At 43.5% G+C, this 18,933-nt stretch overlaps 3 protein-coding genes across 3 annotated transcripts; 2 read left to right on the top strand and 1 right to left on the bottom strand.

Moving 5' to 3' along the window:
- Positions 1 to 13,379: 13,379 nt before the first annotated feature.
- On the top strand, positions 13,380 to 14,399 carry LOC119547566. The gene is made up of 4 exons (XM_037854467.1): positions 13,380 to 13,565; positions 13,617 to 13,829; positions 13,897 to 14,011; positions 14,179 to 14,399. The coding sequence occupies exons 1-4, from the start codon at positions 13,453 to 13,455 to the stop codon at positions 14,353 to 14,355; spliced, it is 618 nt and encodes a 205-aa protein (XP_037710395.1). The 5' UTR covers positions 13,380 to 13,452; the 3' UTR covers positions 14,356 to 14,399.
- Positions 14,400 to 14,589: 190 nt separating this feature from the next.
- Positions 14,590 to 16,357, top strand: LOC119547854 (probable ATP-dependent RNA helicase DDX28). Its single transcript, XM_037854885.1, has 2 exons — positions 14,590 to 15,497; positions 15,559 to 16,357. The coding sequence occupies exons 1-2, from the start codon at positions 14,628 to 14,630 to the stop codon at positions 16,306 to 16,308; spliced, it is 1,620 nt and encodes a 539-aa protein (XP_037710813.1). The 5' UTR covers positions 14,590 to 14,627; the 3' UTR covers positions 16,309 to 16,357.
- On the bottom strand, positions 16,347 to 18,925 carry LOC119547853. Its single transcript, XM_037854883.1, has 5 exons — positions 18,501 to 18,925; positions 18,298 to 18,444; positions 17,272 to 18,241; positions 16,981 to 17,214; positions 16,347 to 16,923 (listed from the first exon to the last, which is right to left on the bottom strand). The coding sequence occupies exons 1-5, from the start codon at positions 18,855 to 18,857 to the stop codon at positions 16,487 to 16,489; spliced, it is 2,145 nt and encodes a 714-aa protein (XP_037710811.1). The 5' UTR covers positions 18,858 to 18,925; the 3' UTR covers positions 16,347 to 16,486.
- Positions 18,926 to 18,933: the final 8 nt, after the last annotated feature.

Here is an 18,933-nt window from a genome sequence, read left to right as displayed (position 1 = left end):
TAACTGTTGATAGGCTAATATTTGTCTCTGTGCATCTGCATCTGCCGGCGTTTCTGGGTTCCTGGGGAGGGTAATTTGCGGTTAGCCTTATAAATTGGTCCGACCGCAACACGCACATAAAAGCGAGCACACAGAGACAGAAATCAACCATTCGCCGCAGGCTGTGCGCGAAGAAAGCGGGAAAAGCGGGGAAAGTGGGGAAAGGCGAGGCAAAACTTTTACGAGCCTCGCAATGAGCGTCCAAAAGTTTGCTTTACGACAATTATGGTGACCAGGGGAATGGCGGGGGGTGAAGTGCGTTTTGGGGACGACAAAGTTCAATTACGGTCAACAAATTGTTTCGCAATTTGAAAACACATTTTCATAGTTTTTCCTGGCCGCCAGCTTCAGGGAAATGAGGGAAAGCCCCCTCCCTTTTTAAAGCCCGCTTACAGCCGCAAAGTATGCAATGGAAAAGCACGCACCAGATTTTAATCGTGATTTGCGCATATTGCGTAAAATTGAATTTTCAAGTAACCGAAAAGTTGCCTCAAGAGTCTCAAGTGGGCGGCATTAGGGGGCGGAGGGGGGAGGGGCGTGGCCAGGAGATTTCTCAATTCAAGTTTCCAAATGAGTGTGTGCACGGCGAAGATGACAACGTGATTTTACACTGCAGCAATGAGATATGATACAATTATTTTGAATTTAGATTTTATATACTTTTTTTGGCCCATTATATAGATTTTATTAAACATATTTTGAAGTAACTCAGGTCTAAAAGAATGCAGAAAAAAAAAACCTTGGTCTTTTGTAACAAATCTGACGAGCTGCCGGACTTCAAAAATAATGTAGCATACTTTTAGACACCTTGATAAGTAATTCTAAAGTATTAAGTATAAGAAAAAAGACTTTAAGTAAACAGAAAAGCATATAATAGGTATTACCTTCAATTTCACCTTACTTTGCTTTCGAAAATACCATAAGCAATGAAATTACCACTATAATCACATCCTGGTTCCGAAATCACGTTTCCATCTCCGAATGACAGTTGCAGTTGGTCGAGCACTCATGGCTCTGATGTGTTTACATGTTGTGCCAGCTGGCCATCCAGAAGTCTACCAATTCGTTTGAATCCTTGCCGCATCCTTGCGTCCTTGCATCCTTGCGTCCTTTCCCTACGCCACTCAGAATGGTCGAAACTCACTATTTGCCCGGACTTAATTGTGGACAGACTGCGGGGAATCCCGGGGAGCTGACCAACAGGGAAACAGGCAAGCTTACATCACTAAATCCTGGCGTGCTGTGGAATAATCTTGAAGTTCCCTCGTTGCCATCCTCCTTTTTTAGCTGCTTCAAGTAGATGCAACTATTTCTCTTTTCTTCTCCGGGCCATTCTGTTTCCTTTGCTGTTGTTCTGGCATTATTATTTTTAGAGAACACGTTTTTAATTTCATTTGAAATTCATGAGCTGCATCTTCTCGCGTTTCGAGCGAAAAGCAGAAGGCAAAGAACCCTTAAAGCTGCAATTGAATTCGCGACGAGACGTCGAATAGCTTTATTCCGGTCTGGCGCAAAATTCAATTTGGGGCAGCTCTTTTAATACGCGGCGTCTTAGGCATTGTTTCCCATTTCCATTCTCCAGCTCCTAAGCGGCTTTCCTCGACCTTCGACCTTCAGGTGGCTCTAGGCTCCAGGCCCTGAATTCCGTCTCTGGTTTCTCGTATTGCCCAGCAGAAAGGCGCTTTTAATTTAATATTCATAAGCAGCAGTTAATGAAAAACACTTGAAGTCATCACAGGGTCGGCCAAAGGGGGCGGGACATGTGTGACGGAACCAGCAATATCTGGCGATATTGCCCTGTAACGTATATAATAAAATGTCAAATATGTTTGACGCAATTTAACCGCACGGCCCCGAACATCCCAAACACACCCAACTTGCCACTCGACGACGCTTAAGGACCCTCAGGTTATCAGGAGGTGGAAGGGGGCTGGTGACAGGGGACCAGGACGACAAGAATATCGCTGAATGGGTCTGCGACAACGTCGATATGGCCGACGTGGCAGGTAAAACGGCAATTCCCGGCTTCAGTTACCCATTGCAGCTGCCCGGGAAACGGAGCACTTCAGCTGATGCTTCCGATACCGTACAGTCTGCACCCTAAAAGGTATTTAGGTAAGCGACCTTTTTCTTTGAACTTTAATAAAATAATATTTAACTATAATATAAAACATATATATAATGCGTATTAAAATACCTTTAAAGGTGTCTAAAAGTATGCAACATTATATTTCGGATCTGGATTGCATTGCTGTATTATTTACTGCATACTTCTAGGCACCTTGATAATTGATAATTAACCTTTTTTTTAACTTTAATAAAATGTTTTACTAAAATATAGAATACATATACGTAATGTTAAAATAACTTTAAAGGTGTCTAAAAGTATGTAACATAATATTTCGGATCTGGAGTACATTGATGTTTTATTTACTGCATACTTTTAACACCTTGATAATTGATATTTAATGAGTTTTTATTAAATTGTCTTTAAATCTGTAAGTGGGTATGTGGTGAAATACAATTTCTTTGAATATTTATTATAAACAACGTTTTTAGCTTGTTAAACTTAAAGTTTGATAGATTTCTGATTATTACAGCCAATAAACAACCATTTTATTTAGCAACCACACCTAATAAAAATATGATTAGAAAATTTAAATGAATTATTCGCATATTATAATGGGTACCTCAACATCCCTTAACCCACAGCAACCTGGCCTGGTATCGCTTTCGCTGTTATTGTTATTAGCATAAAATGTGTACGTGAGCGTGGCTCCGACTGAAGGCCAATCTTAAAGAGCCACACTAACCCAATCACAGCCAAAAAAGGGAGGGAAAATGGGGGCCAAGTCAATCTATCGATTTTTCAGCAGCACATTTTTCACCTTCCAATCGAAGACAAAGGCGATGCACGCCATTTGTTGCGGCCGCAATGAGATATAGCCCAGATATCTGGGGAAAAGGACATTGCAGGCTGCCCGAGAAGGGGAGAAAGGGCCAGGAGAAAGTCGGAGAAAGGTGAGGAGCAGACCTTGTCCCTCCGGCCGTTCAGTCATCCAGCCAAGCAGCAAAACAGTCAATAAAAGTCCACTTACATTTCTGCCGACATCTCAATTATTTTCCTTTCTCTCACACACACGAAAAATGGAGAGGGAAATCCTTCACCTGGTGGAACACCTTTGAAGGCCTCTACGGGTCCGATTTTCCCTCTATGCATTCGTGTCTGCCTGAGACACCTACAAGTTCTCCTCAACGTTGATAATTCAAATTAAATTTCAGCAAAGAGGGGGCTTCATAAATACTTCACAAATTCCTTGGGGAGCTCATAATTTGAGGTGGCAAAGGATAAAGCACTATAATTGATTAATTAGCAGCAGAAATTGATGGGAAATCATAATGGGTGTTTAAAAGAAAATTACATAAATTTATAATGGCACTCCAAAGCTGGGATAATGTGCATTTAAGACCGCTAATTGCTTAGTTTCGTGATTTAATAAGAAAAATTTACCTGAAACATGGCAAAGCATAAAACGCTTTAATAAGCTTTTAAAAGAAAATATCATACATATTTAATGGGATTCCAAATGCGGGATAATGCGCGTTAAGAACCGCAAAATATTTAGTTTGACTATTTAAGCCAGGCGAGTCACAAAAACGACTTGTTGCCCGACAATAATGACTCGGGTAAACGCTCGAAAAATCAAACATTGCCATAAAATGGGTAAATGAATCGGGGATAACGAGAGGAAATGGAAAAGGGGAAAGGAGACGAGAAATGGGGCAAAATGGATCCCCCGAGGAGCTCCAATTAAGCAAGGGAAAATGGCCAAACATTACGGCGAAATCGCTTTATTTTTGAAGTTGTTCGAAAACACTCGAAATGAACAAACCCATTTGAGCAACTTAAGATGATTACGGTCCGTTTTTGAGACGGGAAAACGACAATGCCGAACAATTCATTTGGCGAGCGGATTTCTCTCGCCTCGCTGGGGATAAAGGGAAACGGAGCAGGCGGATTTCGAGACGGAGGATTAAGGAGCCGGATGAAGGAGGAGAATCCCGTCAAGCTGGCATAATCTGCGCTTCGCTTGCTTATTTGCATAAAATAATTGAAAGGCGAAATTTAAAAGAATCAACAAAGGCGCCAAAGCCGGGAAAACAGGGTAAAACAGAGGGAAAACGAGAAAAGCGAGAAACGCACTCGAGAAAATCCCCAGAAAAAGGAGAGCAGCCGAAGCGAGAATTTTCGAACAAAGGAGCACGGTCAAGTGAGCCGGACTGCACCTTCGAGTGCACTAATTACGCCGGATGCAAGGCCTCCGGATAACCGGGCTTACACAGGGAGAAATAGAGGGTCCTGGACTATGGAATTCGGAAAAATCATTTATCAAAGTTCCCAAAAGTTTTTTTGCTTAGGGTCTGTAAGTATGCAGAGGAAAATATATTGTAGCAGTCTTTCTGGCTTAATCAAAAAAATTTATTGTTGTATACCTAAAGACACCTTTATAAGTCCGTAATAATTTGTGCCATGAATTTAAAATCTCTACAGATTTAAGGGGCTCTCCTGAGGGTTACATTTTGTAAACAATATCGCCAGTGCTGTACTATCATCATCACCATCTTTCTTATACCCACAATGGTGGGATCCCAGGATCCGTTTTGTTTTCTGTTTGTATAATTGGGTTCGCCCCGCGAGAACTTTGTTTGCTCTCAATGGGAATCGCGATTGTTGCTTTTCTGTTGATTGACTAATTGCCCCGGAGGATGGCGAATTCCTGGAGGAGCAGCCTAGCAAGTGTCGTGGCAAATCATCCACTTATTCAATTTGCCAACGATGCGAATTCGATTCGATTATATGTGACGGTGCCCCCAGTGACTGCGATTCCGATGGCGATTCCGATTCTGGTTGTGCCGTGCAATTAGTTGCAAAGAGGCACTTCGAACTCGGGAAGGGGGAAATTCAATTGCCGATGCAATCTTCGTCGACCAATTGAATGGAATTAAATCCAGCATACTGGGCCAATAATAATAACCCGACTACACGTGTCCATCCAACGCTCGTTATGTCCATCGATGCTCATAATTGAGTTAACTCCGTTCGTCCTTCGTCCTTCGTCCTCCGTCCGTCGTGGATGAAAGTGGGTGGTGCAATCACTGCACCACCGCCCACCGCTTTTCACTCCATGGTGTCGTTTAATTGACAGCGACGTATTTAAATGGAATGCCCATCCGATGATGGACAACGGATGGAGACGTCGTCGTGGAGCACGGAATCTGATTTTATTGCGACGTTAAAAGCTCCTTAGCCAGCTGGATTTTAAATGTTTGAACAGTGATGCTATCCGGGGATGGATAAATGGCTTTAACGAGGGCTTTCTAAAACTATTAACACTTTAACAATTACTTAAAATTATAGATCTTTGTGGATAAGAGCCAAAAAACCTGAAAGGCTTTTAATTAACTTATGAAGGTGTCTATAAGTATGCAGTGAAAAATACATTTTTGAATTCAATATTGAGTTGCATACTTAAGTACACTTCTATAAGTGACATAAGAATATTTTTAAAAACGTAGCACTATTAAATTTATAGTGATTTCTTGATTATCTTATTTCAAAATTCTAAAATACTTATTTTAGCAATTTTCAGCATTTGATTTGTGGGCAACACTGATGCCGCCTGCTTGACAATTGTCGTTTCATCAGCTTAATTGAATCTGCGCCCAACACTATAGTGGGATGGATGACATCCGGCGAATCGGGACGGAGGTGGGGTGGGTACAGGTAAAACTGGTGTCAGGTGTGGCGGAGTATTGCTTACTCAGCCAGCGGAGCAGGGAAGCGGATGCCTTTGTAATTTAAATTCCCTGTCGGGATTGCTGAGGCGGCACCTCCGCGGGGAACTTTCACCAAAATAAGCGCCAGGTAAACGACATAACGCATACTTTTTAATTATGCAAAGAGCCGGAGAGCGGAGGCAACTGATTGATTGTCGACAAGCTCCGGCTGCTAACGTAACAATTGATGGCGACCGTGGCGGTGAAAGTGATGCTGACTGGGCTGGCTTTCTCCTACCACTCCTTACTCTCCTCCCACTCTCACCTCCTCAAGCGTAAATCTGGCCAAGCCCGCTAATGGCTTCCAATCCGCCGGATTCCCCGGACTCCCCGGCTCCAAAGGAACTATCGATGTCGCGGACTTTTCCATGAACGTCAACAGGAGCCATTAAACTTATTGGAGGACTCGCCTCCTCCTCCTCCAGAAGCTTCTCTGCAGAATCCTTAAGCTCTTTTTGCACAAATGCGAGTCTTTAAAATACTTTAACAATGTGTTGAGGCAAACACGATTCACTAGCAGGAAATGGACGGAAGTCCATCTCGTAAAAGCTTTGCCAACGTATCAATATTTTACAATTTATCTCTGGGAAAACTTTTCGTTAACAGTCTATGGCTTTAATTCCAACTAAAATTTAGGAAAATATATTGGATATCTGAAAGTTACGGGAAATGAAATTTATCATTAAATTCCGTGATATAAATTCTGAAAATAATTGAGTTTTATCATTAAACAGAAAGCTAAAATTCCACGTAACAAATGAGTTTTTGCTACTAATCGACAGTGACGCGTTCATTGGCTTTTATTTAGAGTTGGCTCCAGTTGTCCAATCCTATCTGTAAATCCGACATCACGGGGAGTTTTAAACTTTAATTTTCATTCAATTCACTCAAATTTCACGGTGAATGCTATCGAACGGAATTCGATTTGCCACAAGGACTGCGTCAGCTCCTGCCATCCCCCCAACCTCCCTCCATTCATTGCCTTTTCCGGCAACTGCTGACAAGTTTCGAATTTCCTGGCGCTTCAATAATAATAACCAGCACTCCATCTCGCCGGGACACGGAAAAAGGAGGTGATGCATGGCCTCCAGCTAAGAACCCACTCCCTTTCGGGTTTCCCGATACGATCCCAGAACTAGACGCGAACCGCCTTGGCTTCCTAAGTCCGCACACATCGCTGCACATTTATTTCCGGCAAATTAGGCTCAGCACGGAGCCCGGAGACCCACGGAATCCCACGCCCTCGGAAGCACGGACAATCCATAGCAGTTTTTCCATCTTGCGAGCCAACTTGACGTTGCTCATACGCCCCGTCGACCCATCCGAACGACCCCGAACAACAACCAACCGTTGTCAGTGCGAAAACATGAAAATGATAACGGACAATTTATTGAAGCGCTCAGATATGTTTGTGTGTACATACCAGCGGTCAGGGACTTCGAACCATGGACTTCGGGGGTTCCTCAAAAGTGGCCAACCCAGAATGTACCCACGCAATTCCAGAAATTCCATAAAATGTTAAGATACGGCCAGCCAAATGCGAAAGCCCATGATTATTATGATTTGTCGATTCCCGTTTGCATTGCCTCCTTTTCCGCCCCCACATTTGGGGAGTCAAGGCAACACTTGCCTTGCACCGAAAAAAAATATAATATTTTCAGCTGGAGAACCTTTGAACTCATTGAAGCCAAAAACTTAATTCTGCACTCTTTTTAGATAGATCACCAGATCTAGTGCAATGCACAAGTAAAAGTCCAACATTTGATTTTGGAAGGCTTCAAAGAAATGTTTTTGCTTATCATATTTAATTACCATTACCTACAAACTTACAATGATTTTGTTAAAAATTCCTTAGCGTTTTGAATTCTCTTTTAGAGGTGTCTAAAAGTATACATTAAAATAAGGAACAGTCTGACGTACTTAAATGATATGGTTGCATACATTTTGGAACCCGCTAATAATATGTAATTTTCTCCTCTGTATTTCGAAGGCCTAAACACATTCCATTATCCACACACACACTATCCGCCGTCGCAAGTCAAATCCCAGCTATTTCAGCTTGACAAATATGCATCGCTCTTGAAAGTGAAGCTATTTTGCATGTATTTGATTTCCTCGCCGTCTGGAGGGGAATCCCCCTTCAGTTTGGACGGGGCTACCAACCTTCAGGCGTTGTTTTCTTTTTTTGGCAGCTGCCTCGTGAAGGTCGGAGTTCCCAGGACCCCGACTTCAACAGCTTAGCAGCCCGTGTCAATGGCTCAGTGCGTGAGAATTTGTTGCCCTGCGAGCTTAGGGGGTGGAAAACGGGGGAAAGTGACAGGTGGCGGCGCTCACCTGAGCCACATACATCACTGGGAACCCCCCAAGCCATGTTTAGTAGACAGTTTTATTTACGCTGATGGCCATAAATATTTGAATTACAATATAATATTTAAGCCCAAAGCCAAGGCTCCCTTGCCAGAGAGCTAGAGAGCTAGGGGTGAAAGATTTATGGCTGCCGCAAATCTACGCCAGCCACTTAATGCATTTTAATTTATTAAGCTGTCAATCTGCCGGAGCGGAACAGTCCCACATCCGCGTCCATATCCGCCTATCCATCCGCACAGGTGTGTCCCAGCAGGTGAGGATGGGATTTGGCCGGCGAAGAGTTATGCGATTTCTCCTGGACACGAATGGAATCCAAGTTAACTGCATTAACCAAAGGGCAGAGGTGGAGGAGCTACAAGTTCGATTTGGGAGGGAAGGCGACACAGAAAAAAATATTCGCAAGTAAGACATTTATGATTTCGAGGGTCAAACTGAAATCAGACTTGTACGACTTATAAAGGTGCCTTAAAGTATGCTACATTACACATAAGTCACTCATTCATTTGTAAAGACAGCACCTTTTCCTTGCATGCTGTTGAATACCTTAATGTTTTATTTAAATATCTTACTTTTTAAAACCTTTATTGTTCTGATATAATAATATTAATAAAACATTTTTTTTCAAGAAGGTTTCACGGATGTTTGTAAGGCACTTATAAAGGAGTCTAAAAGTATGCTACATTCATTCATTTGTAAAGACACCTTTTCATTGCATACCTATAAACAATAATAATTTAATTTTTTATAATCCTTCATTGTTCAGATGTGATAATATTAATGGGATAGATTTTTTTTAAGAAGGTTGTACGGAAGGGTAAGTGTGCACAAAAGACATTCATTCATTTGTAAAGATGACACTTTTTTTCTTGCATACTTATTGAAACCTTTATATATTTACATTCTAGTAAGACCTGTTCCATATCACTCCAGCTTTTCTCTCTGTGCAGGTCGGGAGTTGAGAGCCCGTGTCGTTGCTTGCCAGTCACTTGTCGCCTGTCACCCGTCAGTCTTGAGTCTCCATGTCGTCGGTCGCTGGAAGTCGTGTGCCAAATGACCAATTTCAATTAGAGATGCAGAGCCGGAACATCGGGGCTTACAACAAAACACGAGCACACCGCACGCACAGTTTAAGTATCCTTGAGGCTGCTACACAGAGAACCCAAGTGATCCAACTAATTGAAATTCTTTTTCAGCCTTTAAAGCCTGACTAATAAATAGGTTTTCCCATCAATGGGCAGTTAAACATTTTTAAATTGTACAGACGTATTATTCCTTTTTTCGAAAAATTCCCATCAAAATATCTGCTGGCCTCAAACATTTTCAACAGCTTTAAACGAATGTGATTTCCTGCTTTCAATTTGCTATTTATGGTACACAATGGGGAGTAAATGGAATTTTTGCAGTGCAGCCACACACTCAACAACCTGCTGGCTGTTTAAATATGAGCAACAGATTAAAACTTAATTTAAAGTTGACCCAGCCGGGTTTCGTGTTTCCACTTCAAGTTTAATTAATATGTTAAGCCCGTAAAAGCCGCATCGGTAAACTAACCCATCAGCCGTCTTTCGTGTCCTGTGTTTGTTTGTGTTTCTTTTACCCTGCCCCTTCGCAAAGGATACCCTCCTCCAGAAGCTTGAGCAAACAAAAGGTTTTGGGTGGCACATAGCACATACCATATAGCGAATAAAATCCACCCGAGACACAGAAGACGAAGCATCTTCAACGACGGCTTACATGTGTAGCCGAAACTCAGTATGAATACCAATTGTATGGCGGTACTTTCGGCCATTGTACTTACATTTCATCTGCTGGTGCAGTGTTAATCCGCAAAAATCGGTAGAACTGCGGCTGCCATATCCAGATATATGTAGATATGGCTATAGCTGTGGTTTCATCCATTGTTCTAATGCGTGCTTAAAGCGCATTTCCAGCATTTCAAACTCGTCTGCACGCATGAGTGCCTACAGCTGCGGTCACATAAATATGTGATTATAGTTAAACAGTCGGCTATTGCCCATCGATTCCCAGGGTACATTCCAGTTCAATAGTTCTAATTAGTGGAATAACTAATATGTTGATTAACCAATATGTTATTAATCCCCTGACATCAGACATTGTATGAAATGTATCGAAAAATATTCATGCTTTATTTTGCTTAAGTGGGGTGATTTAAATATATGGTGTTGTTGCTTAATAGTTAAACATATACTTTACAAACCAATTTATTTTTTAATTTTTTAAAACTTAATTTCTGGAATTATTTTTATAAATTATCTACAGCTATCAACGGAGAAAACACACTGCTAAGATAACGGTTTTACTAAAAAAATCTAAGCACAAATACCGAAACTCGGATACAATATATCTCTATTTGTGTGGCCTCTGCTGTGGCCTTAGCATCTGAATGCAGCATCAAAAACAAGAACAAAGCACAAAGCGCCACTCGACAAATGCGCTGTAATTTGAGGCGACAAGTATGCAGTGAAAATTTTAAATGCATTTCACGCACTGCGGCTGACGCACCACCACCACTCCACATCCCCCAAATGATCCCCACTAATATTCCCCACTAACCCCGGTAAATCCCAGAATGGTCCTCCAATCCTGTCACGCCCGCAAGTGTCGCAAAGTGATGGCTGTCGCCGACAGGCAGTGTCCACTGTGGCACACGGAGAAAAAAAGATCAATACCAACTGGATATTTACATTTTGCTTATCTTTCTTTTATGTAAATAAACTTTAATCAAGATAGACCATAAAATGTGGCAAAGTCTAAAAAATAGACGATAAAATTGTACATCTTTTTGAATATGCAAATATTGAAAATTAACTTTTTTATGAAAAGCACTTACAATAAAAACCAAAGAACAAATTGTAGTCAGAAATATTATTCAATACTTAAACCATTTAATTGGTCACTGTTTCCTTAAATTATTTCTCCCAGTGCAGATGGCGTTGACGAGATTGGAGTTAGGCTGCAGTGTCCATTGTTTCACCCTTTAATGGCCTCGCTTATCGGCAAAATGGAGCAGCAATTAGAGCCGAGTGATTTATCTGATTTGAAACAGGGGAAACCCAGAACAGGACGTCACGCCACTTTTTGATTAGTAAAATGAAACTCGGATAACTTTTCGGCAGACTCACGTCAAATATAAAACTTTCTTTCTTTTCGATTAGGCCACGCCATAGAAATTTAAATAAATAATGTAGGTAGCATTTAACTTTTCTTGGAGTTGTTGAAGAAAATAAATGTTACAGGTCCAACTAGAAATAAATCTTTTTGCACAGTTTTCTTGTCTAATTTCCCATTAGTTTCATTTGTAAATAATTAAATAAATAATTTTGTAGTACAAAGAAAATGTATCTTAAACAATCTCCACTTTAGTAGTATTTCGTACAAGGCAAACGAAAAGCTCTGGGCAACATATATAGTTATTTAAATTAGAATAATTCTGAATTCAGAAAAGTATGCAAAACTTTTTCTTAGAATTTAAGACTTATTTGCATACCAGCCAGTCGCACCACAAAAAGTCAACATTTTCAAGTTCTTCACACCATGTGCCCGAGTATAAGAATATTAAAATCGCATTTTGCTTGAGGTGTTCGCTTTATAAAGCCATTAGGAACTATCCGGGGGTCGAGGGCGGGGTCTGGGTTTTCTGAAAAGTCCGCATGTGTCGGCCGGCATTTTAACACTTTAATCATTGAAATGCAAATTCAGAGCCGAGTTTTAGCAAGACATGCGTCAGGCAGAGTAGCACATGTATGTTAACACGGCCACCGACTGGCACGCCCCCGAAATCTGGAGAGGACAGCTCAGGATTCTGGACGGGATTTAGCATATTTGAGGGCCAGGCTACACGGGCAGAATATTTAATATCATAGGATGGTCAATTTGATCACTTTACGCATCATTTTGATTAGATACGTTGGAAACATCACTGTAGATTTAAAATCTCGCATGAAAGTGCCTAAAAGTATGCATCAATAAATATTAAACCTGGTCGAGAGACCTGGGTATTTTTTATTGCATACTTTTATACACCTTTAGAAGTAAACTCAAGACTATGATTTTTGTTGCAGATATCATGATTTTTTTTCTGTGCAGGGTAGCACATTTCGAATTCAGCCTACTCCACAGATGAGTTCCTTTTCGGCTCCGAAAATAATGGAAATGCAGGACCCGGCGAGCGAATAAATTAACCTGGATCGCATTTATATTCGGAAGTAGTGGCACGACGATGCTCAAACCTGAATTGCGCGCGGAACGCTTCCTTTATTGCACGTAAATAAAGTCATAAAGTCATCATTACAACCGCGCCAACAAGGAGCACAATAAAGGAGCACAAAGGACGAACTTTTGTGGCCGCGATATAAATTCGCAAATGTGCACAAATTACTCAAAACATATTAAAAACTGCGTCCCCGCCTCAACAATTTGGGCAAAACGTTGCACAAATTAAAAACCCTTCGAAAGAGCGGAGATAAAAGGAAATTCCATTGTGACAAGTTTTCCCGATGTGGGAAAAGCGCAGTACAACTTTTCCTGAAAACTCGAAAGTGGAGTTCTATTGAGTGCCGCAAGACGATGGCAACAAGTTTGCCTTGCCGATAGGACATGTGAAAAGTTTGGTAATTTAGTTGGTGAAATAATCTTTGAATTCGGCACTAGAAATAAATAATAACAAACTTAGGATATTTTGAAGGTGCACGAATAGTATAGTAACTTATATTATTATTAATTAAGAAACCATTTTAAAAATATACATTACTCATCCGGCATGTTGGTTTTATGGGTATTAACTGTGTTTTTTTCCAGATATTCCGCTCAAAGTTGTTTAAACAATAACAAATTTTGTATTATTAAACCATTCTATTTTGCATCTTTAGATATGGTATGTACTGAATATAATAATCATAAGATATTGATGGGAACTGAAAAGTAAGAAATTTAGACTTGAAAGTTCGTACCCTTGATAATAATATCTTATTTAGATTTAGTTGTTTTAACTATGGAAATTTGAAATATATATTTAGTTTAGCCTTTTTCCCGCTAAACTAGCTACTTTAGAGCCCTTTCTCCATATCTACAAACATATTTATGTAGGGGTTGGTATTCTCAAGATAGCTCTAAATGGTCACATATGCTTGTTGGTAAAAATTTTTAAACAAAATAGTTTAGATCAATTTCTTGGGATAGTAGGAAAGTATGGATCACGTGGGTGAGGATACCGAATCCGCCTTCAGGCGCCACCAAGCGATCGTTCCCCAGGTGAAGCGGGCCTACGAAGAAGTCATTGCACAGATATTTGCGGATTTGAGGTAGGCAAGGAGGTTGATACCGAAATGGACTGAAGATCAACTAGTGTTTAGTCCCTCAGATCTAGACTCCTGTGCCGCCATTCTCGAGGAGCACGAGTCCTCAAGCCTGGACACCGAACAGATGGTGAACACCGCCCAAAAGGTCATGACGAAGATCGTCAACGAGGTAAACCAATGCTTCTTCGCAGGCAACGATGTGGACACCAAGCTGACCACTTTGGAGATGCTTAAGGAGCACTTCGCATCCCACAAGGGCAAGGAGTGGTGGGTAGACAGAGTATAGCGTGGTGGTGAAGAACCCCTTTTCAAGGATTTTATTTTAAACCCCCAGGAACTTTAATAGTGTGTCCCCTGAAGAACTCACTCGCCCGCTGCGCATGAACAGTTTGGATTTGAGTATTCGTTTCATGGAGAGACAGCTAAAGACCCAGGAAAAGGAACTTGAGGTATTACTACCTAGTTTAAAGAACATTTAGATACTTAGGTTTATATCAGGATTTGGAAAATACAAAAAATATTTCATGATTAAAGTATCAAAACAGTAACACATAATACTTATGAAATATCAAACAGAATTGAAGAATTTAAATGCAATATATATTTTGTATTCCAGATTGCTATGGCCAAAAGCATGGAAAATCGACAGCGTATTCAAGATGTGCAGGCTGAGCGAGTGAAAGTGGGACACTTAATAAAGGAGAGGATGGCTCAGTACCAGGAAATAAAGCCACAATTAACCGAGATAGAACGGTCCATAAATAACTTGCATATGCCACCACCGGAAGTTTAATTTAATTTTATAAATAAAGATTGTTTGCCATTATTTAAAATAAATGTTACGACACGAATGGTTATATTTTAAGAGATATTTAAAGATAACTAAAGTTTGCAAGCTACCATATATTAAGATATGATAAATAGGCAAGCCCCTGATTAAATTAATTTTAAAGTTCCCGCCACATGTGCAGCATTTCCCAAAATGTGTTTTCCAACACTTGCGATTTCAAAACAGCTGACTCGCCGGCAAATAAAAACATTGGGTAATATATTCCGATCCGAGCCATGCTGAACCTATCCGTGGTGCTCCGGGTGCAATCCTCCCGACAGACGGCTTCCTTTGCCACCGCGGTGGCGGTGAAGACGCAAACGAAACCACCAAAGGCGAAACCAACGAAGAACGAGTCAAAAAACCCGCGGGATCAGCCCCTAATCTCCTGCAGAAGAAGTCAGTTCAATTTAACCCAATACGAACGAACGGATGCCAAGTTCGGAAGTCTATCACTGGCCTCCAAGGGCTGGCTGCACAACAAATCCAAGGGAGACTTCTTCATCCTGAATGCCAGCGTGCAAGGCGAGGAACTCCAGCAGGAAATGCAGGCCATCGATGAGTTCCTTGCCGCCACAGGACTCCAGCTTCATCCGCAACTCCTGGAGAACCTGCAAGGCGAACTGGGCATCAAACTGGTGACGGGAATCCAGAAGCAGGGAATACCCATTGTCCACGGGAAGGAGCACTGCCTGATTGCCGCTGAAACTGGGTGCGGCAAGACCCTCACTTATCTACTGCCCATCCTGGACAAACTGCTCCAAAGGGAATCACTTCCCGATCGAAAACTCAACACTCCCCGAGTCTTGATTCTCACTCCGGGAAGAGAACTTGCCACCCAAATAGCTGGAGTCACGGAGAAGCTCATCCAAGGCACCAATCTGAAGGTGCAATCTCTACTTGGAGGCAACACCAAGCAGCTGATGATGAATCCGCAGTTCGAGGAGGTGGACATACTGGTGGCCACCTTGGGAGCGCTCAGCAAACTGGTGACCACAGGCATCTACCGCATGGAGCAGGTTCGCCACCTGGTTCTAGACGAAGCGGACACCCTGCTGGATGACACATTCACGGATAAGCTGACGTACTTCCTCAGGAGATTTCCCGTAAGTCTTCGATAAGGTTTTCATAGGAAGATTTTTTAATGACCCCTCTCTTCTTCCACAGTTCCATCTGGTGCAAAAGGAGGATGCTGGCACCCAGCTAATCCTGGCTTCGGCCACCATGCCCACGAACACCAGGGAGATCCTGCACAAAGTCATCGATGTGGACACCATCCGAGAGGTCGTGAGTCCACACCTGCACCGCTTGATGCCCCATGTGACGCAAAAGTTCCTGCGCATGTCGAAGGCCGATCGTCCCGCCACAATCCTGTCGCTCGTCAAGCAGGATGTCGCCAAGCGCCGGCCACTAATTGTGTTCAGCAACAAGTCCACCACCAGTGACTATGTCTCCATCTTCCTGAACAACAGCGGGGTGAACTGCTTAAACCTGAACGGGGATATGCTGATGAAGATCCGGCTGGGCCGCTTCGAGCAGTTCCAGAATGGGCACTGCGACGTGCTCTCCACCACCGACGTGGGAAGTCGTGGGCTGGACACCACCCGGGCACGACATGTGGTCAACTTTGACTTCCCACTCCACGTTTCTGACTACATCCATCGGTGTGGCAGGATCGGGCGAGTGGGCAACATGGACAAGGCGCTGGTCACCAATCTGATATCCTCGCGCCGCGAAATCGACGTCGTCCAGCGGATTGAGCACGCAGCTCGAACGGGTGGACTGCTGCCGGATGTAAATGCCAACATCCGGAACATCATCAACAAGCGAATTGTGGCCGAGATGAAGAAGGCTGGAGTACCAGTTCCGGTCTTGGGATCAGGAAATGGTCATCAAGGTCAGGAAGAAGCATTTTAGTCTTTTATTCTTTATGTATTAAGAGTAAAGTTTTGTTTTCTAAAGTAAATGTAACAACTTAATTATTTCTGGAGCAAGTGGACTAAGGAAATCTAAAGTGAAAGATTAGTTTTATTGAGATCCCCAGGTATGCTCCTGGACCCCCTAGGACTTATAATAATATTTCTCTCAGCCTCGTTCAGATTCTCAGGTAGTGATAGCCACTGATGGGCGGAAACCTTTTCACGTTGGTCAGGGGCTTAAAGAGCTTTCGTTTGGCAATGAGGATGTCTGAGCTGGCTCCACCAGCCGCACCACCGTTCGCTGTCGACGAGGGAGAGTCCACGGAATGGGGAACACTGGAAACCTTCGGCTTCAGCAGCATTGGCCTGCAGCCGGCGAACTTGAAGCGGATGTTGCCCGCGCAGTTCAGCTGGAGATTGGGTGACTGGAGTTTGGGGAAAGCCTCGCGGAGAGTGGGCTTCGGTTTGAGTGCCTTGCTAGGATCGTCGCCATGACACATGGCTGCTGCGAGAGTGCTCCACTCCAGCCGACGCACTCCTGGCACTGATTCTATTCTGTAAGCGGGCGGCTTAACCCGCACATACCGCCTGGTTACCATCTTCTCGAAGGCTCCTTTAATTATTTCAAATTACTAAAGAGATCTTACTGGATCATCCAGGTTTTTCTTACTTGCATAGTGCACCATGAAGGGTTGCAGAGCTCCCCCGCATCCGTGCTCCAGCCATTCATAAAGATAAAGATCATCACGTCCGCCCAGAAAGATGGCAGCCGGCGCAAGGTCCTGCCACAGGCTATCCGGGATTTCCTCGACGCGTAGTTTGTAGATGTAGGGAATAAACTCCCGGAAGGCATATTCCCCCAGGGCGATTAACCCTCGCACTGCCCTGCTGATGTATTTAAAGTCTACATAGAGGAATCGAAAAATTAAAAACAAACTAAAACATGGTCAGTATTGTTTACCCCTCTCACTGCAAACATCGCGACCCTCGAAGAATCTCGCCAGACGCCTTTTGATCAGGAAGAGGCACTCTGCCTGCAGGTAACCACTTTGGGATGCCAACTGCCCGATTGTTTCACACAGCTCATCTACCAGGGCATTGCCTACTGGAGTGGCAAAGTAGGTGGACAGATGTTCGGTCTCCTCCTGGGGATTCCGCTCCTCCTCCTCCGTTTGCAGCTTGTAGATGGTGTGTTCCATTGTGTTTTCACTCGGAAACATCTGCGGATCCTGTTCCTGCTTATCTACTTCCATGACTTCCGGATTATCTGGAATGGGAGCCTGCTCCGGTTCAATCTTGAGTGGCTCCTCGAACTCCATTTTGATGCTGGTCGTTTGACCTGGATCTGGGTCCTCGGGTGGAGCCTTGATGGTCTCGTAGGGTGCCATCAGCTGACTGACGAGCACCTCCGCCAAGTTGAAGTACTCCGGCCGACAGGCATTGTGATTGGCAGTGGGGTTGTAGTTGCAGGCACGGAGCAATCGCCAGCACCGCTGGCTCAATTGATCCTGCTGCTTGAAGGCCAGCAGCTGGACCATCTTGCTCACAATAACCCGGTAGATGGAGCCCATCAGGGGCGTCTGAAAGGCGTGGCAGATGGCAGCCGACTGGGATTTGCTGTCCGCAAAGAGGGCAGCCGTCACCAGGCTCTGAACGCACTGCCTTAGTTGATCCGTGTGCTTATCCTCCACTGGGCAGATGCTCTGAAAGTCCGCATCGTCCGGAGAGCAGAGATTGATTTCCTTCTGAAACTCAGCGCTCAGCTCGAAGATCTTGTCTGAGTGGAAGTAAAAGCTGCCGTCGTAGTCGATGCGGTCCCAGTCGCTGTCCATGGCTCCCAGCATAGGCGGCACATCAGCATCCTTGAGCACCTCGTTCACCAGATCGTAAGTCACCACTCCACCCGAGTGGCGGGAGTAGATTTTCACGTTCTAGGGGGAATAGAGAGGTTAGAGAGGTAAAGGAGAATTCATTGTGACTGGCATACATTGATCAGCTCCCAGACTTTGTAGGAGGCATCCTCCGCCAGCTGGGCGCACACGTCCTGGGACAGTTCCACATCCGTCTGGTCATGCTGCTCCCAAAAGATCTTAATGCTGCGCGGATCGAAGCCGGCATAACTCTTCTGATGGCCCTGCAGTAAAGGGGAGTATTAGCAAAGCAAGATTAGACTTTAGGGTAACCCCGTACCATTCGACTGGAGTTTCCGGAGGCTTCTGCTCCCGCGATTCCGCCTACATTTCCATGGCCACCGCCTCCTGCCACCGCAAATGAGGCATCAAACATGTTATAGTTGCCCATACTGGAAGTCGGCGTCGTGGGCGTTGTAACCATGTTCAGGTGGGTGGGCGTGGCCGGTAAGCTGCCCAGTGCCACGCCCCCGCCCACAGTGGAGGCGGAAGAACCAGAAGCGGATGTCGAAATGGAGTTCTTGCCAGCCAGCTCCAGTTTCGCTGTCTTGGAACGCGACTTGGTGGACTTCTTGCTGACCTTGCTGTGCGATGACTTGTTCAGCTCCTCGGGATTGCCGGCGCCAGAGGTTTTCATTGTTTCGCTTCAATATTATGCATAAATGTAAACAAATCCAGCAAAAACCAAAACAATTTTTGCAATAGAGATATCG

This window comes from Drosophila subpulchrella, chromosome 2L (assembly GCF_014743375.2).
Source record: "Drosophila subpulchrella strain 33 F10 #4 breed RU33 chromosome 2L, RU_Dsub_v1.1 Primary Assembly, whole genome shotgun sequence".
Lineage (NCBI taxonomy): Eukaryota > Metazoa > Arthropoda > Insecta > Diptera > Drosophilidae > Drosophila > Drosophila subpulchrella.
The sequence above is the reverse complement of the archived record's forward strand: the minus strand, read 5'-3'. Positions and strand labels throughout refer to the sequence as shown.